Raw genomic sequence first — 24,367 nt, forward strand, 5'->3', positions numbered from 1 at the left:
AAAGTACATAAATGACATGTAATGCCGGCTTTACACTCGGCCAGGGATAAGACGACCAGTAAGCAGCACATGCGCAGAAAGGCTAAAATATTTTGTTGCGTATATGGCAAGTAATTGTCCCGAAGGAACAACAACATGACGTTCTATTGTATTTTTTTCTTACTGCGCGTGCTTTTGAAGAATTTTTCGGCTTTTTTTTTTTGGCGGGAAAAAATTGATCACTTATTATAGATTAAATCTAACATTTTTTGTTATTTGTTCTTTCTGATGCAAGGTTATGTGTGTGTTTTCATTTTATTTCTCTTTTCTTTCTATAGTTTTCCAAATTCAGGTATGTTGACTTTATTATTATTATTATGTGTGTGAATATCCATCATTTTAATACGATACGCAGTGAAAAAGAAAAATTTAGGGACACCAAAACGGCAATTTATAGCCAAGCATGGAATTCCTGAAAATATCTTATGAAATTGTGGCAAACGCAAATCAATCTTTTTCTGCGCATGCGCTCCTAGTGCCGTTTTATAACTGACCGTGTAAACCTGGCATAAATCTACACCTCTACAAATTCTTCACAGACGCATAATTTTGATTTATTCTTATGTTTCATTAAATTTCTAATTAATTATAAATATGGAAAAATTTCAACAAAAAAAAATGGTATACATAATTTAGTTTCAATATGTACAACTAAAATTTTTTTTAAATTTTATTTCGAGCCCATCTCTGTTGCAAATAATTGTATATATAAGATTTCTCTTTCATATGTATCAGTAAATGCGCCTTCAAATTCCCCTATAGAGGAAAGAAACATTTATTGTACAAAGTGATCAAATTTAAAACACTCCTACTTTGAGCTCTCTATACATCGAATTACTCAGTGCAAAGTCTCCAAAATTGTTGAACTTACTACTCAAGACATGGGAAAACGAATTACTTACATGGAGAAAAAATTATTTCCAAAAAAACACCGATAGATAGCACAGTACAGAAAATATGCGGAAAAGAAACAAATAACCACACATACAAAAAAAAGCGGTATGAAATTTTTCCTTTTTTATTTCTATTGCTGATATGACAAAAAGAAGATGAAAAAGTGAAGAAACTGAAGCTGTCATTGTAATTGCAATTTCGCACTGTAAGCAAAAATTTGCATAAACCATTGGTTTGCAGATATTGTTCTAGGCATAAAAAGGGATAAAATTGGGAAAATGTAATTCTTAATTAACGATGGCTGCCACACTGCCAGAACATGCTTTGCTTGTGAAGTTGTTTTATGAAAAAAAAAGGAAATTCTGCAGCTGCACTTTGAGGGTTTCGTCGACTTAAGAATTTACGCAAAGGACCATTGCTTTCTAAGCTCTCAGGACAAAGATCGCTCGATTCCAAAAAATTGGGGATCTTAAGAGTTCCGGGTCCGTATCTAAATCGACTCATTCAGATGTTATTGAAGACTAGCCGCCTTTGGCGACCAGCCGGTTCACCATTATTACCGCTCGCTACAATTTTCAATTAAATATTTTCAGTAACTTGTCTCTTAATAGCTTCTCAAACAAAACATTTTTAACCTTCAAATTTTGATAGTCATACCAAACTTATACTGTTGTTTAGATCGTTTACTATATATATTTTCCTAATTTGTTGTCATTTCCGGTAAAACTTCAACTTTCAGCATTTTATTTTATTTATCATTTTTATTGTTATTTATTTATTATTATTATTATTGAATATTAGTACTGCAAACAGAATCGCTCGGTATTTGTCTTACGTGAATTACAAAATATTTTTCATAATTTATGTAATATCTCAAAGAATAATTCAACAAAAATTTCTCAGATTCAGCATAAAATTCAGTTTTTAGTTTTGCTTTCAAAAGGATTGAGATGAAATTCATAATAGTATTTTGTTCTGGTCTATAAATATATTTCAAAAATTATGAAGTCTAAATTTAATGCAGTAAGGTATCATATTCTGAGAAATATTCTGGACACACCAAATTTTAAATAAATGAATGAATGTTTCTATTTTCAACGATCAACTAAGACTGATTTATGAAGTTTTGAGTTTTAAAAATTTAGAAAAACTCAACATTTTCATAATTTTAGGCCAATTAATCTTGAGAAATCTGCGCGCTGATTGGCGTATTTTCTTTGAAACGATCGATGGAAAATCTAAAATTATCCTTTTTTATTGAATAGTGATATTCAAATTTTCATAAATCAGTCAGTTTAAGTGATTGATTTAGTTGATTGGAAATTAACTCGTTTTATTTAACATATTAGTGTTTCAAGAACATTTTGTTAAATGTGATTTCCACAACAGAAGCTTTATGTAAAATCAAAAATTCGTTATTTATTAGAGCATTTATTGGATCAAGTTACATAAAATATAATCATTTTCAATTTAGACCATTTTAGAAGATCTGTGTCTATTACTAAAAGTTTGCAAATTAGCTGTGTGGCCCTGATTTGAATGAATATCCTGTTCATATTAAACAAAACTTGCCTTAAAATAAAACTGATTTATTGGATTAATAATACAGAGAGTGTAAAAGATCATAAAATAAATTTTCTTGAATTTATTTTTTAGAAAAAATAATATTTCATATTTGTTACATTTCCTACAGACACATGCTAAAAATTATATTTTTGCAGATTTCATTTCCAAAAAGATTTAATTTATTTTCAATTGGAGGTTTAATCAATGTGATGGCAACACTTTGAAAAAAGCTAATTTTTCCCCATGAATGCGGAACGTGCCCGTGCAGCTTAAATTTTATTTTTATTTTCTACGAAAAAAATTGTTGAAAAATATAGTTAAAAAAATTAAATAAAATTGGAAATTTAATTTTACGGTTAAAACATTGGTATCATTTAAAAAGAAAAATTTTTGATCTTTAACTTGATGTAAAAATCTTTTTTGTGCGGTAATATTTTCGGAAGTTATAGCAGAAACACGCCAAAATTTCGCTTATTTTTTAAATAAATAAAATTCTAGTTAAAAATTCGAAAAAATCACCCCGAGGTGCACATTTCCGGCCTCCAAGGTATACACGTGCCAAATTTCGTAGCTGTTGGTCGAACGGTCTGGCCTGTAGAGCGCCAACACACACACACACACACACACACACACACAGCTTTATTATAAGTATAGATGTTACCATCGCTATTGTTGAACAATCAATGAATAACGATGTAAGCTGTAATAGTGTCTGGCCTTCGGTACTCCCTAAATTACAGTGAGGAACATACTGAGAAAAATAGTACATTTTTACTCGCACAAAATTCGTTACAATCAGCAGTTGCTGCTCATCGACAGGGAAAAAAGACTGACATTTTTGCCTAGAGTTGAAATGGGCGCATCTTGGCCATGGCAGATTCTATGGAGCGATGAAGCATATTTCCATTTAAGTGGAACAGTCAGCACTCATAACGGTGGCCTTGGGATTCGGAAAACCTTCGTACCTTCCAAGAGATTCCATTTCACTCACCGAAAGTTACAGGATGGTGCGGATCCACAGCCACATTTAATCTTGGATGTTTCTTTTTCGAAGAGGCTACACGCAATGGTTTCATGTCATGCACTGTGACGGCAAGGAGGTACTGAAACAGGCTCGAAAATTTTGTTGTGCTTCAAATGCAGCAGCACCACTGTCTTGATTCAATTACTTTTAAGCAAGATGGAACGCCCCCATGCATTGGACTCCGTGTACAGCAGTTTCTGCAGCAACATTTTACTAATGATAGAGCAATTAGTCGTGCGTTTCCGACAACCTGGCCATCTAGTTCTCTAGATTTTAATCCCTGCGATTTTTGGCTGTGGGGATACTTGAAAAATCTTGTTTATTGAGGACGTCTGGTAAACTTGGCAGATTCGAAAGACAGTTTCACTCTACATGTGAGAAGAATCACAATCGACCAATTACGATCCGCAGTTGGACAAACTATCTACAGAATGCAGATTTTACATCATGAAGAAGGGGACCATATTGAACAGTTTCCCCTGCACTGGTAAGGTCATTGTAATTGAATGTTTGATACATTTGAATAAAATGTCCTACAAAAATGTATTTAGCGTCCTTTCAGCATATTTTCTGTTGTGCAGCACCATCTTCCGGTGTTGGAACCTTTTTTTTGTGAAATCCATTTTCCCATGTCTTGAATAGTATGCTTAAGAATTTTGGAACTTTACATTGAGTAGTTCACTCTATAGAGAGCTCAGAGTAAGAATGTTTTAATTTTGATGTTCTTGTATATCTCGCGGCAATGCGGTTATTCAGTCATATGCGTCAGTATTTCGGAATATTGTGAAGAGAAAATGCTCTTTTGCATACATCACAAACATGAGTTTATTTATTTATTTGAGTGCGTTAGTAAATGTACCTTGAAACTTACTGGTCTCCAAATTTCCTTTTGCAATACATGCTTTATTACACACAGAGGTTTCTGTTTCGTATGCGTCAGAAAATATTTCACTAGAAAATGTTTTATTGCATACACTTCAAATGTGCGGTTTCTCTTCTGTATGCGTCAGTAAATGTTTCTTTAAACTTCTTTTTTGAGAATACGTTTCACTGCAAATCTCGCAAACATACGGTTTCTCTTTTGTATGCGTCAGTAAATGTACCTTCAAATTTCCTCGTAGAGAAAACTCTTTATTGCATATCTCACACATATATGGTTTCTCATTCGAATGCGTCAGTAAATGTGTCTTTAAACTTTCTTTTTGAGAAAACGCTTTACAGCAAATCTCACAAACATACGGTTTCTCTTTGGTATGCGTCCTTAAATGTCTCTTGAAATTTCCTCGTTGAGAAAACGCTTTATTGCACATTTCACACACATATGGTTTCTCTTTGGTATGCGTCAGTATATGTTGCTTTAAACTTCCTTCGTGAGAAAACGCTTTACTACAAGCCGCACAAATATATGGTTTCTCTTTCGTATGCGTCAGTAAATGCATCTTTAAACTTCCTTTTTGAGTAAAAGCTTTACTGCATATTTCACAAATATATGGTTTCTCTTCCGTATGTCTTAGTAAATGCATCTTTAAACTTCCTTTTTGAGTAAACGTTTTACTACATATCTCACAAACATATGGTTTCTCTTTCGTATGCGTCCTTAAATGTGTCTTTAAAATTCTTTGTAGAGGAAATTTGTTATCGCACACATTACAAGCATATGGATTATCTATCGTATGCATCTTTAAATGTATGTTTAAACTTTCTCGTAGAGAAAATCGTTCATTGCATACATCACAAACAAATGGTTTCTCTTTCGAATGCGTCAGTAAATGTTTATTCAAACTTCCTTTTTGAGAAAACGCTTTATTGCAAATCACACAAACATACGGCTTCTCTTTCGTATGCGTCCTTAAATGTATCTTTAAACTTTTTCTAAGAGAAAACCCTTTATTGCACACATCACAAACATGTGGTTTCTCTTTCGTATGCGTGATTAAATGTGTCCTTAAACTTCCTTTGTGAGAAAATACTTTATCGCACATATTACAAACTACTTTAAGATGCGTCGAGATTTGTGGCATTACATATTCCTGCGAAGAAAAGACTTTACTACACATTTTGCAAAATTTGTTTCGTAAGCTTGCATATATTCCAAATTTGACTGCATTGATTAGAAAATATTTTATATTGCATGATCCACAGATAGGCTTTTCTTTCACAGATGTTAGAATATGCCTCGTTAAAGCATGCTTCTCAGAAAATCTTTTGCAACAAAAGTTAGATCTGCGTAATTTTCATCAGGTAAAAATCTTTTAAAAAAAACTATCACTGGCATCTATAAGTATCTATTTGATATGCTGCCTGTGCATGATATATATTTAACAAAAATCGACAGCGTATTTTTTTTTTTTTTTTTAATTTTTCAGAGGAGTACTTGCTTTTATTGCATATATAACGTCATAACTTATCTTCTTAATCATTGAGTGGATGAGATAGTAAGCCTTGTTGAAAAGTAGAGCGTTAACTGCATATATTTAACTTTAACCGTGTTGGCTGATAAGCAGGATTTGTTAAACTTCTATTGTTCATATATATAATCTTGATAATTAATAAGCGATAATTTTGCTCTTTCCGTTATTTCCATAACCTGAAAAAAGAAAATGTTATTATTTTATGTTTTTATTATCCTTAAATCTTCAAAAATAACAAAATTACAAGCCTACAAACATTAAATAAAACTATTTTAATAATGTATTACAATTTATTAAAATATATTTATAACTACAATGGAATGTATCTTTTAACGCGCAACTTATTATGCAATTTATTTTTTATAATGTGTATTACACATATAACGTACAATATTTTTACGCCTTACTTATAAATGTTTGTATAAATATGAAAAAAAAAAAAAAAATCGAATCTCACATCAAGAATGAAATGCCTCATAGTATCTTTTACTAAAAATTCACTTTAAATATATTAAAATTAGGTTACGAATTTAATTGAATTAATGTAAATGTTAAACTATCGAATTTGAAGCTAAAGTAAAAAAAAAACTTGTTATAGAATTACATTTTGTTAAGATATTCCTGAAAAATAGCATATTTTAATATAGTTTAATACACGCATATACAGAGAAAGACAGAGAGATAATAAAGAAAGAAAGAAAGAGTTTCATAACGTTTTTTCACGTGGAACTTGAAAGAAATATGGTAGCTGTAGAAGAAATAACACATCCACAAATACTGCTTGATGCGTTAGAATGTGCACCAAGTAAAGCTTTTTAAAATTTGAATTAATGAAAATAAAACAAAATTTTGATATTTTCCCTGAAAGCTCTCAATATTATTATTTTGTTAAATTAATTTATAAAATATTTTAAAATAATAATAAATAAATTTTCTTTTTCACGATACCAATTTGTTTACCGTATTACAATTTTTTCCAAATGAATAGTGACATTTTTTTTTCAATTTTTTTTTTGTGTGGTTTGGTGAAAATAATTTCTGTTAAATCTATTTTTTAACAACTCACTTTGGTGCAAAGGAACTCGAATCGTTTTCAATGTTTCATCAACTATATAATCGCGTGATTTTCCAATTAAAATATCAGGGGAGAAGATCTTGTTTAGTACTTAAGTAGTGTGCTTGAGAAATAACTAAGTGAAGTTACAATATGACAAATGTTAGAAAACAAATGAAGCCAAAATTAATAACTCTATGATTGCGTGGAACTTTATACACAAGGAACCAATAGGACAATGATTCTGAAATAACACGGCTGTAATATCTGTAACAATTCAGTACTTAAAAATATTGTGTTGAAAAAATCATAAACATTAAGTAATGCATAAGATATTGAATTGGAACGAAATACATTCAATATTCTCTACGAGCCAGATAGTTACCAAAAGAATCTAGTTTCATATAATTTCTGAAGGAGTGTTTATAATAGAGCAAGTATCTTTATTAAATAATTTTCATCCAAAAGAAAATACTTATAATATTCATCAATGATATCCAAAGTATTGTGGCATCTCAAATTGATTGACTTTTTGCTCTGAATACTTTGCGTACAGTGAAATAAATGTTATACAAACTCAGATGCTTTCGCATGCTACACTATTCGCCCATTAATTAAATCTTTTTCACGCATATAAGAGCAAAATCAGTACGTTAAACTAAGAGCGAACTGAATAACAAAAGCGGCTAGTTTGATATACAGTAGACTCCCGATTATCCGCGGGCGGGTTATCCGCGCCTGCCACGCAAAGTTTTTTTTTTTTTTTTTGACTGATTTTTTTTAAAAAGGTGCAGTTTTACAGTTATGCTTTTGTAATTACATAATACATTACAGTATTAAAACAGTACATATGTATTCATTTTTCTGTGTATCCTTGACGCCTCTCGTAAATACAAAGCATTTTTCTGTTTTCATTAACAAAATGCATTTTTGGTTCGTTTTGAGTGATATACTAACATATTAAGCGTTAGTTAAACATTTCCTGCTGTTTATTTTACGTTTTATTGTAGAAAAAACGATTTTTCAAAGTTGGAATGACTGTTTTCTTTTTTGCTATACCCGTTTTCAGCTTTTTTCGGATTATCCGCGATTTTTGTTATCCGCGGCGGCCACCCAATTCCGCGGATAATCGGGAGTGTACTGTAATTTCTGAAGAAGTATTTATATTAGAGCAAGTATCTTTAATAAATCATAATTATTTGTTATACTGTTTGCCAACGAAGGGATTCTAAAACCCTTCGTGCTTTTACGCACGCGTTAGGATAGGTTTAATTCGACCGAACAGGAGTGAGAGGAAAGATTCAGGCAGGAGATGTTTACATTTAGCAATAAAGTTAATTCTGGAAATGCGCACATCCTTCCACGTCTCAACCATTAGTGAGATAGAATAGTCCAAAAATGGTCGTCTCAGGATAATAAAACGAACAGTAACTCCTGATTACACTACATCGCTGTTGAACACCTAGTTAGGCCTATGATTTATGGTTATTTGGCAACAAAATTCATGGACAGAGTTGGAACGATTAATGAGAATATAAATGTCCCAAAGTTCATAAATGAAAAACACATACCAAAACTGCTGCCTTCTGTATGTGGTTTGTTTTCAGGAAATGAAGAATCTATAGTTCATCAGGAATCAACTATGTTATATAGCAATACTGACTTCAAGAAAATCGTATTTCGCAACTTTATCCAAATCGAAAATCTATGTAGCAGATTAAAAAAACTTGTTACATAGAAGTTTAAAAACGCAATTAATCTATATACTTATAATAAAGCTCAATGTGTGTGTGTGTGTGTGTGTTGGCGCTCTACAGGCCAGGTCATTTGACATACAGCTACCAAATTTGGTACATGTATACCTTAGAGGTCGGGAATGTGCACCTAGGGTCCTTTTTTTTGAAATTTTAATTATTAATTAAAAACTAACTTTCCCGCCAAAATAATCTTCCATTTTCACCACCGCCAACTTCTCCGCCAAAAAAATCTTCCATTTTCCCCTCCGCCAAATGAGGGGAAAATGGAGTAAGGCTTCAGTTTTTTTTTCTCCCAACAGTAATGAGGCTAGGGTTAACATTTTTCGGTGGATTATTTCAAACGATTCTGTTTATTTTCTTAATGTTTTATGCATTTAAAATTAAACATTGTTAATTAATCATGTTTTAGATTCATTCTGAAGTACTTTTGAATTAAAATAACACAGAATAAAGGAAATTAAAAATGTATAATCTGCATAGCGTTACCCCAACTGGCGTAGAAAAATTCACGCATTTGCAATTACCGTAACTGGCGAAGAAAATTCACGCTTGCGTATTGTGTTCTGATTGTTGTTATGACAACCATTATCAACGGACGATTTAAATTATTATTAGGTTAGTTGCATGCTTTTGTAAGTAAATTGTATTTATGTTAGTTATATATATTTTTTGTATATGCTTATAGTTTTAAGTACATCGTTTTTTAAGTAGTTTTTTAAAACCTGTTTTAGACCGATTATTTTAAACGATTCATTTTATTTTTTAGTGTTTGATGCATTTAAAATGAAACATTGTTAATGAATCCATCTTTTCATGATGAATCTGAGAAAATTTTGTTGACAAATTCTTGAGATATTACATAAATTAAGAAAGATATTCTTTAGTGCCCATAAAGTTTAAACGCTCAGTGACTCTGTTATCAGTAATCATATTATAAAAAAAATGCTTTGTTTCAGTAAAAAATATTATTATATTAATTGCAGATTAATTCTTTCCATTTTAATTTAAAGCATAAATTCTAAGAGAGGTAACAGAAAATGAGAGAGATACATATTACGTTATGACTGAAGGTCTTTATAATATTATGAGTGAATTATATGACTCTCAAAATTTGAAGTTTTAATATATTTTGATGAAGAATCTATTAAAGTTGGAATTGCGTAAAACATTTAATTATTAAAATTTAAACGAACATTAAGATTGGCGAACCGACTGGTCGCCAAAGGCGGCTAGTGAAATAATAATTCACATCATATCAGCTGAAGAACTAAAAGCCTTGATGAACTACAAGGGACGACTTTGAAAGTTCGTAATTGGTACTAAAGATTACCCAAACAAGAATTAACTGTCATAAGTTAAGACTTTTTGCTTATGTCATTATTTCTGTGTTTCTTTTTTACTTTTTTACTAAAGTTTTTTCATTATAAATATCCATTACAAAAATTATTTTATGAAATTCTTGGATAAATGCTTTTAAAATTGATGCATAACTTTATGATATTTCAGTGAATAAAATGACTGCTAAGAGCATCAAACCTCAAAAATGAGGGGTTTCTTACCCCTTAAAAAAGTTTGCACGATTTTTGCCATTAATGTATGTAGAGCCACATTTTATGAAGCCAAAGGCATTGAGATAACTTATTTTATATTATTTTTAAAAAATTTTGTTCTCAAATATATTAAAATTACTTAATTTATTGCATTTTTTTCCCCTCTAAAACAACCATTTTCATCATTCTTGCTTGGAATGAATTAAAATTCCCATACCTTTATACACAAACTTATCAGGATTTACACGTCAGTCTCCTCGAACCACTTCAGGGAATAACTGTAAAGATATTTTTAAAGTTTTTAGAAAATAATATGACAACAGGCCCCTGCAAAGCTGTTTACCACCGTAGACAAAGGAATCAAATTTCAAAATTTTAAAAAAATTTTATGCATAAAATTAAAATTCTTTTATATGTAAACAATTTAGCCTTTTAAATATATAAATATATTCAGAAAATAAATCACATTAATTTAAACTGTGATTTTTTGAAAAAGATAAGCATCTTGTGCAAAAAATATTACTCAGAAATATAGTGTTTGAAATGCAAGGAATTAATTTTCAAAAATTAGAAATTCTGCAATTTATATATATACTAGCCGCCTTTGGCGACCAGCCGGTTCGCCAATCTTAATGTTCGTTAAAATTTTAATAATTAAATATTTTATGCAATTCCAACTTTAATAGATTCTTCAGCAAAATATTTTAAAACTTCAAATTTTGATAGTCATATAATTCACTCATAATATTATAAAGGCCTTCAGTCATAACGTGATATGTATCTCTCTAATTTTAAATATTAAAATATTACAGTTACAGCTGTTACAGTTAATTGCTGTTACCCCTCATAGAATTTATGCTTTAAATTAAAGTGTAAATGATTAATCTGCAATTAATATAATAATATTTTTTACTGAAACAAAGCATTTTTTTTAATAATATGATTACTGATAATAGAGTCACTGAGCGTTTAAACTTTATGGGCAGGTACTAAAGAATATCTTTCTTAATTTATGTAATATCTCAAGAATTTGTCAACAAAATTTTCTCAGATTCATCATGAACAGATCGATTAATTAACAATGTTTAATTTTAAATGCATCAAACACTAAGAAAATAAAATGAATCGTTTAAAATAATCGGTCTAAAACAGGTTTAAAAAAACTACTTAAAAAACGATGTACTTAAAACTATAAGCATATACAAAAAATATATAACTAACATAAATACAATTTAATTACAAAAGCATGCAATTAACCTAAAAATAATTTCAATCATTGAAAACAGGTTAAAAAAAATACTTAAAAAATGATGTACTTAAAACTATAAGCATATACAAAAAATATATAACATAAATACAATTTACTTACAAAAGCATGCAACTAACCTAAAAATAATTTAAATCATTCGTTGATAGTGGTTGTCATGACAACAATCAGAACAATGCGCATGCGTGAATTTTCTTCGCCAGTTAGGTAACGCAAATGCGTGAATTTTTCTACGCCAGTTGGGGTAATGCTATGCAGATTATACATTTTTAATTTCCTTTATTCTGTGTTATTTTAATTCAAAAGTACTTCAGAATGAATCTGAAACATGGATTAATTAACAATGTTTAATTTTAAATGCATAAAACATTAAGAAAATAAACAGAATCGTTTGAAATAATCCGCCGAAAAATGTTAACCCTAGCCTCATTACTGTTGGGAGAAAAAAAAACTGAAGCCTTACTCATTTGGCGGTGGGGGAAATGGAAGATTTTTTTGGCGGAAAAGTTGGCGGTGGGGAAAATGGAAGATTTTTTTGGCGGGAAAGTTAGTTTTTGATTAATAATTAAAAATTCAAAAAAAGGGACCCCAGGTGCATATTCCCGACTTCTAAGGTATACATGTACCAAATTTGATAGCTGTGTGTCAAATGACCTGGCCTGTAGAGCGCCAACACACACACACACACACATTGAGCTTTATTATAAGTATAGATATATATATATATAAAGTTGTGTCTTTAAAGTACCTTTTAATATTCATAGTAACTGTTTTTTATTAAAAGATCCTTATAGTTAAACTATAAAAGATAGTTTTGTCTTATTCATTCAAACTACGCACATATAAGACTAAATTAATAAGCATCATTAGATTTCAAATATAAATTTAAAAATTAACAAGCATTAATAGAAAAATCCACACGTAATACACTGATTTCCTGATAAAAATTTGTGAAAATCTTCTGCAACCTATAGTCCGTGAAAAAAGTATCCAACTACTTCTTATTGTTCGTAATCTATAAAAACTAAACTCAAAACTTATCATTCAACCTGGGATATGTACTCTTTAAATATATGAAAAATATTTTAATATTCCTCTTTATATTTACATTTACACAACTCTTCAAATTTTCTTATTCCAATCTTCAGTTATTCATCTTTTAAATGATTCTGAATAATGAGAAATCCCCAGATATAAAATTTTAACCAAATCTGTTCATCATAATCGGAAGTATACAAGAAAAAATTTAGACTGTTCCAATGCATGCAGACGATGCAATTAATAGTAAATACAGTAACTTTGCTCTAAGAAAATACAATGTTTTTTTAAAGATTCGTCGTTAGAAAATATAATAATGACTAAATACGAATTCGAAAATTATGTGTTTAGTTGCATATTTATTGCAAACTAATAAACAAGTAATATTCCAATATATTTTCGAAGCATGTCGCTTAAAATAATTAAAAATTTAGTAAAGTTTAGCAATTAATATTAATAAAAAAAATTACTTTAATTTCTTTTTGTAAAGGCTGAATAATAAAGGCAAATGCTAATTTCCTAAAACATTCCTTTATAATTGAAATAAAAATAGTATAATGCTGGTGAAATGCGTCTTCAAGCTCCTACAAACTGATTCTCTTTAAATAATTTTTTTTACTTGATCACATTTTACCAGAAAGCAAATTAATAAAACCTTAACATTTATTAAAACAATACTTTTTTTAAATTCTAGTACAGCATTATCCAAATACAAGCAGTTGCTTTCGTATTTTATTTAATACTAGCCATCTTTGGCGACCAGCCGGTTCGCTAATCTTAATGGTCATTAAAATTCTAATAATTAAATATATTATGCAACTCCTATTTTAATAGCTTCTTCATCAAAATATTTTAAAGCAAATTTTGATAGTCATATAATTTATTCATAATATAACAAAAGGCCTTCAGTCATAACGTAATATGCATCTCTCTAATTTTCTGTTAGCTCCCGTAGAATTTATGCTTTAAATTAAAGTGGAAATAGTTAAATTGCAATTAATATAAGAACATTTTTTACTGAAACGAAGCCTTTTTTTTTAATATGAGTACTGAAAACAGAGTATCTGAGTATTTAAACCTTATGGGCACTAAAGAATATATTTCTTAATTTATGTGATATGTCAAGAAGTTTTCTACAAAATTTTCCAGATTCATCATGAACAGATCAATTAATTAACAATGTTTAGTTTTAAATGCATCAAACTCTAAGAAAATAAACGAAGTCTTCGGAAATAATCGGTCGGAAACATGTCAAGTCTTCAAAACGAAGTCCGTATCCTTTAAAAATAGAGTTGTCAACAATCAGAACACAATGCGCATGCTTGAATTTTCAACGCCAATTATGGTAACGCAAATGCGTGAATTTTCTACGCCAGTTGGGGTAACGCTACGCAGATTAGAAATTTTTTATTTCCTATATTCTGTTTTAATTTAATTCAAAAGTACTTCAGAATGAATCTGAAAGATCAATTAATTAACAATCTTTAATTTTAAATGCATCAAACATTAAGAAAATAAACAGAATCGTTTGAAATAATCGGCTGAAAATACGCCTATCCTCGTTAACGTGGGAGGGAAAAAACTAAAGCCTTACTCATTTGGCGGTGGGAAAATAAAAAGATTTTTTTGGCGGGAAAGTTAGTTTTTAATTAATAATTAAAGTTCTAATTAAAAATTCAAAAAAGGGGACCCCAGGTGCACATTCCCGACCTCCAAGGTATGCATGTGCCAAATTTGATAGCTGTAGGTCGAACGATCTGGCCTGTCGAGCGCCAACACACACATGGAGCTTTATATAAGTATAGATTTTATTCATTCATGCAATCAATACTATACATTCAATATTTTGTACAGAATTTTGTTTCTGAATGGTTTTTTTTTTCATTAATTAAAAACATCATAAATCCTTTTTACAACTGTAACTGGCTTCCCATTATCCCAAACAAAATTTCACTTGAAATATAATCGGAGTGGAATATGTTACATATATCCAATCCCCCTTTCATTTTGACATATATTTCAATGCCTCCAAATATTCATTGTATCTTCAAATATATTGAAAAAATCGGAACTTAATATTAGGAATTAAAAAATGAAATTTAGTTTCACTCATCAACCATCTATTTGAAGTTACAAATTATTTTATATATTCAAGCTGCTTTAATTTGGAGAATTTGTATACATATTCGAAAATGACTATCCATGTTCGAAAAAACCGAGTTTATATAAATCTAATTTGAAGACGATTTCTTGCATGCATTTAAAATGAAGACATTTCTACAAGAACAAGCATTTACAGTTTTATTGTATAATAATTAGTTTCAGAAAAAAATGCTGTTTCCAGATACGTTTTTGACAGACTGCACTAAAAAAAACGTTAAATATTCTTGTGAAAATAGCAATCAATACATCTTTATATTTAATCTTTAATATTTAAGATTTTATATTTAAAATAAAAAGGCACACACACAAAAAAAGTTGAAAGTGTTTTATTTTATCACACTACAATAAAAAGAAGCATTTTAATTTCACTAAATAGCAAATTTTTCATAAATATTAATTTATTATTTAAGCTTCCCGAAAATTAAAATGTAAGTGACGTTCCGTTAGCGAAACTTCAGACAAAAACCTGTCGAATCTTATGGATGTTAGGGTTTATAGAACTGCGCCACTATTTACGCTTGGCGACATCTGAGGCTCTGTTAATGCAAAATTATAAAGAAGTGAATTTAAACTGTCACTTAAACAAACTTAAGACAGTGAAATAAAAAAGTTAGAAAAACAAAATAATAAGAAATTGAAAAGAAAAATGTCCTCAAATTAAATCACTTAAGAAATGCATCCGGTTTAATACTTCTTAATAAAGCTGAAACATGATTTGTATTTTCGTCAAAAATCCATGTATTATGAAACTTCTGCTCAGACGATAAATAGAGCAATAATTTCGTAACATCTACAAAGAATTTTTTAAAAAAATCACAAAATATGAATTGCAAAATTATTCCTTTTTGTGCCAGCTCTCGGGTGGATAAAGATATAAATATTATTTTCTCTCACAATTTAGAATTAAAGAAATACCAGAGATCTGCCCATTAAAATTGGTGCTCTTCTTTATATACATGATGAAATAAGTACTCCAAAACACAAATTCACTAAAAGGCACGAGTGCCCCTTTTGCTTGGGGTCATCCAATTCCACTTTTATTTTTTTGGTATAATCTTTGTAATGGTTTTAATGGTTCAGAGATTTTATTTTTTCATTTTAAAAGACTGACAAAAATATGATAAAATGATAATAAAATAATGCTGCTGTTGCAGCAGCAGAAAACTTTCCTTTCAAGAGCAGGAAGAGTAAAATTCTGAAAGCTCATTATAGCATGGAGAAGATTGTTTTTTTCAAATTATATCTTGGTAGAGAAAGAGTTACTGTTAACTGTTACTTAATAATGTTTCATGTATTACGACTCAATCAATACATGAACAGTCAAGTTTGCACAAAACCTTCTGTAACATTTAATCCATTAAAAAACATTTAAATTATTTTTTTAATTACACAGCACATTCTATACTAATATAATTCTTCAGCCTTGTCATTTTTTAAGTAGTCATCTTTTTTTTTTCTACCTACACATTGTCAGAAACAAATTTCGCCACTCCTACTCTACAAAGTTGAAAATAACTAATAATCTCATTTTAGTCCACTTACCCTATTTCTATTTATATTAGAGTAGCATATTCCAGTATTTGTAAAATAAACTTCCCGACCTTTCACAGTAAATACATTTTGTTTCTCATGGTGACACAATTCACAAAACAATGCATACAAGAAAAAGCGAGGATGGTTACTACAATGCAATATAACAAATTAAAGATAAATATAACTTTTAAAAACTATACTGATAAAAAAAAAATCTTCAACTAATTAACATAATTCGGAACTTTTAAAGTAGGACTTTGTACTTTATAAAGTTAGTGGGTTTTGTTTTCTCCTGATGATAAATTAATTTAATTTCACAAAACAATTCATACAAGATATAGCAAGAATTGGGAAAAATAAAAGAAAATGGTAGAGATTTTCCACTAGTTTGTATAAAATCAAGCTAAATAGTAGAAGATTTTTTCAAATATTAACAAATTTACCACCTATAAAAAACTACACTTTGATGATATTCTTTAGTTAAGTGAAGAATGCAATATATTTCTAAAATATGCATTATAACAAATAAATGTGCAATGTTAAAAAAATAGTACACTCAATAAAAAAAAAAACCCGCTACTTAATAGCTCAATTTAATTACCTTAATAGAATACAAAACAAATTTTATAACGAAAATTGCATACATTAATTGTGCAAATTCTTACTAAAAATATACATTCTGAACAAGTACAATCTTAAGTTTATAATACATAACAGCAAAGAAAAATCATTTCAAAACACAAAAGAATGCTTAATTATAAATTATTATTTAAATTTTAAAATAATTTAATTAATCATGAAAGACATCATTATTCATGTAAATATATATAAATCTTTGTAGTGGAATTTAAATAAAAACATATATATACATATAATGTAATGATCTTTTAATTTAATTTAAACCCTCATTAACTTCCTAATTTTTATCTTAAATTAGCCTAATTATTTTATTTTAGAATTTTCTCTTATTCCCTGATGTAAATTCTACTTTTTCATTTAATTATTTCTAATATGTCTGTAATAAATTGCCAACACTGTGTTTCCCACACCACAAACAGAGATAATAATTACTAACATTCATACATTTTTTTTTTTTTTTCAAAAATAATCAAGATTCCATTTTCTAAATTGACACATATCAAAAAAACTATTACACTCCCTTAGTAAAATCAATTTGCTCATATGTTTTGTTGTGAAGGTACACATTTTAACTTCAACCCATGTGCAAATATCTGCCAAAATTATTCATTATATGTAAGTTATGTTTTCACAATTTATGCTATTAAAGAAAAAAGAAAGCCCCAAAACAACAAGATTGACAAAAAAGAAAAGAAACTTATTGTAGAAAAGTTATTCAGAAAGTTACTGATTTTCATATTATTATACAAATATCCGTGTATCTACAAACATCTATTATCATATTATATTTAGAATTTTATCCAATTTTGATAGCATAGAAAGATCAGAACTGCTTCCACAATTAAATCTCAGAAAATTCAGCTAAATTATTTCAAATACAAACAAATTTATGTTTTAAAGAAATGATTTAGATTAAATGTTTAACAAGTATTGATGGCAGAAAAAATAAATATTTTCAATATCCTGTTTCCAGGTCAATCTCTGTCAACTTGCAGTCATCATCTTCGTGATTTAAGAAGTCAAATATATATGATTTCTAAAATTCTTTAACTTGGATTCTTTGTTTTTATTAGATAAAATTAGAATTCGATAGATTAAAATTAGATACCATTTCACTTGGAATAATAGGAATAACTGATTATATCGTTCAAGTAAAATTAAATATGGTGTTATATTGCTGAAAGCTTTAATATTTTTTACAGCAAAAATGTACTTTTACAATTAGAAGAGTTGCTATTATAGAGTCAAACAGATTTAATAATTCAATGACTGAAAAGAGAACATGTAAATTCTGATAGTTCCTTTGTGATTATTTTAACCAAAACTTCATAATAGTTTGAAAATGATAGTACTTTTACTTAAAATGATAGTACTTTTACTTAAATTTCTTAAACACTCTTATTCCTAACACCATTCGAGTTCAGTTTCTTCAGCATACTGGAATGCATCAGTTTCTCTTTCAAACATAAGAAAAGTTATCTTCACCCTCAAAAATAGAAATAATTAGTATTCTCAAAAACCCTTCCTTTCCCCAAAGCAATCTGGATGAGCATCTTTAATGAACCAATCATGTGCCATGAGTATTAACTCAATCACATTTGACTTCTGAGTATTTTGATACAGCAAATCAAAAGAAATTTGCATTGTTATCTTAAAAATAAATTTTATAGAATTAAAAAAATAGGAAATGTGGTTTTACTGATATAAATGATAACACTATTATGGTGGATAAATAACTTTTCACTAAATTAAGTGCTTTACCTTAAAATAAATGGTATGTTTCTTAATTAATAAAATGGAATTGACATATTCTACTTCAGATATTTTTGGTCCTGTTTTCCAAGGAAAGCAACAGGATTTAATATTTTGGGACAATTTCTTGTCAAACCAGTTATTTTTACTGCAGTTCTCGCTTTTTAAGCAGATCTTGAAGCCATCCAAGATGTCGGATTGTATGATTTTCTCATACTTGGAAAGTAACAAGACACTAACTAGGGCCTCTGAGGAAGCAATACAGTTTTTTTACAAGCATGGAACACTACTCCTTTTCACAATTAGTATTCGAGAATAATCAATGGACTACTTTCTGCTGTGGTCAGCCAGTTTTCTATAGCAGACTAGTGAGAACTCTTGGATGTTCTGGATTCCTAAATTATTTTTGAGTTTAAAATTCATACAAATATTCCCAGTTTACCAATGGATTAAATTATTCACTAAATAGAATCTTACTACAATAACAATTATATTTTGATGATAATAACATATTAAGCTGATCCTTTCAGAGGCAGATGATAATTTTGTTGAAACAATTACTGTATTTCTGTTGAATAGTATCAAACAGAAAAACAAGTTAAGAACTATTAATAAATTGAAGCTACATTTAAAATAATATGAACCCTATGTAGGATTTAATACCCATGCATTTTTTTGCCTTTCTGGGATACACTTTTCATAAATTGAAATTTCTTTCAAGATGTGGTGATCATATAAAATATAATAATAATAAATCTAAACTTTATAATATAAAAATCTTTAACTTAATGAAAAGTTATAATTATATAATAAATTTATAAAATGAAAATCTAATACAGTTATAATAAAGTATCATCTAAAAAACTAATATTTGAAATAACATGTTCTGTGGCAAAGAAATCTTTACTTGATATTTATAACAGAAAGCTGCATATGCAAATGAACACACTGTCAAGTGTTTTTCAGAAAATTTAAAATATTTTTTTGCACCAAATTTTCAAATATCGCCACTGATTTCCAACAGAATTCTTATTAAGTGAATAGTCTTTAAATTATTTAGTAGAATCAAATTTTCCCGTAAATATAGTACTTCCAATTGATTTTGAAAAAATATATTTACTTATCATTCTATGTTTTTACATGAAGAAATCTACTTTGTAAAATTATAATATGAGTAAGCAATATTGTTAGTTATAAATTGAAATTTATACAACATAATTTCACAACAACAGCGTGAGAAAGAATGTAAATAATATGGTGTCCGTAAAGCAACCATCGATATTTTTCTCTTTTCTCCACTGTTCCACGCCTATGTGATATATTTTCATAGCGAATAATTTCATCTAACTATAAATCTTACAAAAAATTCAGAACTGCTTAATTTACAACATTTAGTTGAAATAAGAAATATATATGTCTTAGATTCTTTAAACACTTTAGCGCGCTTTTTATTTACTGAAGAATCAAGCACTAAACTTTCAATACAACTATCTTATTGATACATATATAACAACTTTTCATTCCTTAAAAAATAAGCTCTTTCAAATAGAAAATGCGTATCGATTTTATTAAATTTACTTACAATTATTTTAGAGTTAGGATCAGAAATTGAATTCAAATATCGTCTTCTAATAGCAGTTACAAAAAGATAGTAGAAAACTTCATAGTGTTAACCGTAGGACGCATTGGAGGATCAAGCCAGGTTCCATTTAGTGCCTGTAGATGGCGTTAGCAGTCTGCATCCATCTATAGGCTCTAACAAGAACTATCCCAATTACAGGACTAGCTATAATAGGGTTATAAGATTTGGCAAACAAGCGTATTTTTGGCTACTTATTCTAATCTTTTTCATTTCTTATTACGCGTTATTATTTTTCATTTTATACCGCTACAATTTTGAATCATCAAATTCTTTTACTCTTTTTGAAACTTTACTCGTTTTTATTTTTACTTATTTCTTTCACACTCTTTCAGAAATTTATCTTATAATTTTTTTTATTTGAAATTAAATTTGATGTAAATAATATATTTTATTATTATTAAAATGCATTTATTTATTAAGAATTTTTTTAAGTCATTAGCTAAAAACTATTATTTATTAAATAATTTATTAAAAAATATATATTTATTTATTTATTATTCTTTATATATTTTATTATTGTATAATTATTTTTTATTTGAAAGAAAACGTCTCCAACCGTTGAAAATAATAAAAATATTTTGATGCAAAATTTGAATAAATAAATGTTTTCTTGTTATTGTAATTGGAAATAACATTTAGCTCCAAGGACTCTCAATTATAAATTTTTTATTATGTACAAATTCTTTTCTAATAAAAGAGAAAGTGTGTGTGTCTGCAGAGGAGAATAAATATGTTTTGGAGGACGATGAAGTATAATGCTTGGTAGTGCAATGTAATTCAAAGATGAATTAAATTTTTATTACTAAAAAAATAGCGAAAAAATTTGATGTTTTCTGCAATTACTTCCAAAATTGTTTCCTTATTAAAAAAAAATTTAATTCATCTTTGAAATAAAAGTATATTTATATATATCTTTTTAATTATGAAATCTTAAGATATTCTTTCTTCGCTTTAACAAATTTTTAAATATTGCTTTTCAACAATATCGTTAAAATGAACGAAAAACTATGTACATTCTTCAATCAAAGTTCCGAACGACTTTCCTTTGTTAAAAAATATGAAATAAAATTATTCATACTTTTAATATAATAAAATTTATAGGCTGCATGCTATCAATAAATTGAGTCTTTTGAGGCAGATTGTTGGACTTAAAGCTTTTAAATTTGGCTGATAGTTAGTTATTTCTAGGATAGTAATATTAAGAAATGGTGTTTCAATAATTAAATTAAAATTTTAATTAAGAAATTAATAAAATTCCAGCATTTTTTTTAGTAACTTTGTATCATATCACTGACCTAAAACAAGTTTGCACCATTTAAAAATTTAAAAAAAAAAAAAAACAGTTTTTCAGTGATCTCTTATTTAATTTTATTCAAGATTTTTTTATCTTAATATTTTTAAAAATATTTTAAAGCATATTTTCCAAAAATATTTTTCATTGGTTTAGTAAACTTTACTTTTATATGAGCACATTGCAGTGATATTAAATACAATTTTATGCTCATATTATTGTTATTTTAATTTTTTAAATATAAAACTAAACAATTAAAATCTACAACCTTGGCTTCCTATAATGTTTTGGATGAAGATTCAAATCTACTTAATTATTTTCATTTCTATTATTCATTTTTTATTTATTTCATTTCATTTATTTTAGGTTAACATAAAATTAAATTTTGGATATTAAACATAGCTTTTTTTTCAATAAAATACAGTTGATTTTCTTTATTTTACCAATTTTTTATGACTTTTTAGCATTGAATAAAAAATAATTTGAAAAATTAACTTTCTGTTAGTTTTAATATATTCTCTTCTTAGCTCAATCATTTAATAATTCTTCCATCAACTGCAAGATAATTCTTTTCGTATGCTATGTTAATTATTTATACATTATACTTTGATTAAACAGTAATTCTCATAAAGAGCTAAAAAACAGTACTTCTCATAATAATTTACAACTATATACAACTTGTTCTATTCATGCATTAATTTAACAAAAATTAAATTTATTGCAAATACTTCATAATTAATTGACATAATTAAAGTAATACTAAATGTGTGATGGATAGACCAGCTGGTCATCGAAAGCGGCTGGTACATATTTCGATTTCGTTTCCAAAATATACGTCTAATGATAATCATCCTTATAAAGTAAATATGTTTTCAATGTAAAACAAAAGAGTGCATATTAGTGGGGAACGTGGTGTTAATATATTAAATAGTTTTAGCTAACATTAGAGCTCATGCTGCTTCTTAGGCTCTAGCCATGTCACATGGAGTAAATGCTTAGTTATGCTCCGACTCCGCTTAAAATCCAAAATTAATATTTATTGACTGATTCTCTATTTTGAATTTATGTTCAGCTGCTGGATATGCGTCTATATTGTTATATTAATGCTGAATGTGTAGCATGGACCATTAATTGTTCTATAAATTTCTACATATCTTATCTAATCAACTACTATCCTTTGAATAATTTACATTTGTTCTCTGAAAATGTAATGAACTTGCTTTTAGATATTTGATGAAAATAAGCTGAAATGTATAAATCCCTTCAGGTCCATAATTTGACTTATGATAGATGATTTTATCAAAAATTTGTAAATTCTTCCAGTTCGATTTCAGTTCTTAAGAATTAAAAAATTCATTTCAATTTGCCTCAAACACTATTGTTATGACTGTTTCAAGCGCCATCATTAGCAGGATATTGGAAAACCTAACAGGAAAAATGGCAGAAAAAACCATGAAGGAGACCGAAGTCTAGCAGTTCTCAAAGTTTTTGAAAAGTTGATATCCTACGATGGCAAATTTTCAAGCAAATCCTATTACTCCTTTCGACGGTTAATCCATTAATTTTATCTGGTATCAATGACCCCATGTAATTGATCTTGACCATTTGATATCTGCTAGGAGAAAACAGATTAGGAAAAAAAAAATGTATTTGACTGCAGATTAAAGAGATCCTTATATTTTCTGTAGACTACTTATATTCTCTTTTCAAATTTATCAAAGAAATTATAAAAAAAATAAATACTGGGGTGATTCGAACATTTAATTCGAAATATCGCAGTATAATAGTATTTTAGGTTTCATTTTAATCCATATTTATATTATCCTTTTCTCTTAATTACAACAGCGATAAAGTGAATAAAAATGTTGTTTAATATCGACAATACCAAACACATTCTTGAGTATAAGACCAAGAATTAAGCAGGATCGGTCTTTATTTGATTGCTTCCAATAGGGCGACACTTATACGGTCTCTTTCATATTTTTCTCTATTCATATTCATTTTCTTCCGCCTTGCCATGGACCTTAACAAACATAAAAGAATCACATAGTCTTTTTACGGAAGGTGTTTTATGTTTGTAACATAAAATTTATTGCTACTTTGTCTATTTAGTGGGGGGGGGGGGAGTACGGAAAGGAATTGAGACCGGACATTGTCGTGCGGGTTAAGCGTCCAATAAACCATTCTTAGCTCATTTAAAAAAGGTCTAAGTTTGCTAATAACATATAAACTCATTAGTCTAGGTTTGCTAAAAACATATAAGCTGCTGGCAAGAATGTTTGGTGGGAAAATGTATTGGTATTTTAACAAAATTTTGATATTCAAACATAAAGAAAAAGCTTCTGTCTGTTTGTGCGTGTGCTGCCACTACAAACCAACCTTTTTTACATGTATAAATCAAATTTGGCAAATATATAGTTTGGAGGTCAGAAATGTGCTTTTAAGAGCGATTTTTAAGATTCTTTTAATTAGAATTTTAATTAATTAAAAAAAAGTAAGCGAACTATTGGCCTTTATTCGAGATAACTTTTTAAAAGTTTACAGTAGAAAAATAGTTTTATATATATATATATATATATATATATATATATATATATATATATATATATATATATATATATATATATATATATATATATATATATATATATATATATATATATATATAATTTTATGCTAGTATAAAAACTATTTTTCTACTGTAAACTTTTAAAAAGTTATCTCGAATAAAGGCCAATACTTCGCTT

At 28.3% G+C, this 24,367-nt stretch overlaps 1 protein-coding gene across 3 annotated transcripts; it reads right to left on the reverse strand.

Annotated features, from left to right (window-relative positions):
* Positions 1 to 1,084: 1,084 nt before the first annotated feature.
* LOC129976427 (zinc finger protein 782-like) lies at positions 1,085 to 20,393 on the reverse strand. Of its 3 annotated transcripts, none has more exons than XM_056089988.1 (3): positions 20,270 to 20,386; positions 8,560 to 8,693; positions 1,085 to 6,110 (listed from the first exon to the last, which is right to left on the reverse strand). In XM_056089988.1, the coding sequence occupies exon 3, from the start codon at positions 5,578 to 5,580 to the stop codon at positions 4,501 to 4,503; it is 1,080 nt and encodes a 359-aa protein (XP_055945963.1). In that variant the 5' UTR covers positions 5,581 to 6,110; positions 8,560 to 8,693; positions 20,270 to 20,386; the 3' UTR covers positions 1,085 to 4,500. The 3 variants fall into 3 exon arrangements, with proteins under 3 accessions (XP_055945963.1, XP_055945964.1, XP_055945962.1); XM_056089989.1 differs by lacking the exon at positions 8,560 to 8,693 and adding an exon at positions 10,513 to 10,573 and having other exon boundaries at positions 20,270 to 20,376; XM_056089987.1 differs by lacking the exon at positions 8,560 to 8,693 and having other exon boundaries at positions 20,270 to 20,393.
* Between the last annotated feature and the right edge of the window lie 3,974 nt (positions 20,394 to 24,367).

The sequence above is a fragment of the Argiope bruennichi genome, chromosome 7, assembly GCF_947563725.1.
Source record: "Argiope bruennichi chromosome 7, qqArgBrue1.1, whole genome shotgun sequence".
In the NCBI taxonomy this organism is placed as follows: domain Eukaryota; kingdom Metazoa; phylum Arthropoda; class Arachnida; order Araneae; family Araneidae; genus Argiope; species Argiope bruennichi.

Coding starts and splice junctions, on each gene's coding strand:
- LOC129976427 (XM_056089987.1), bottom strand. CDS start 5,580: ATGTGTAGTAAAGTCTTTTCTTCGCAGGAATATGTAATGCCACAAATC.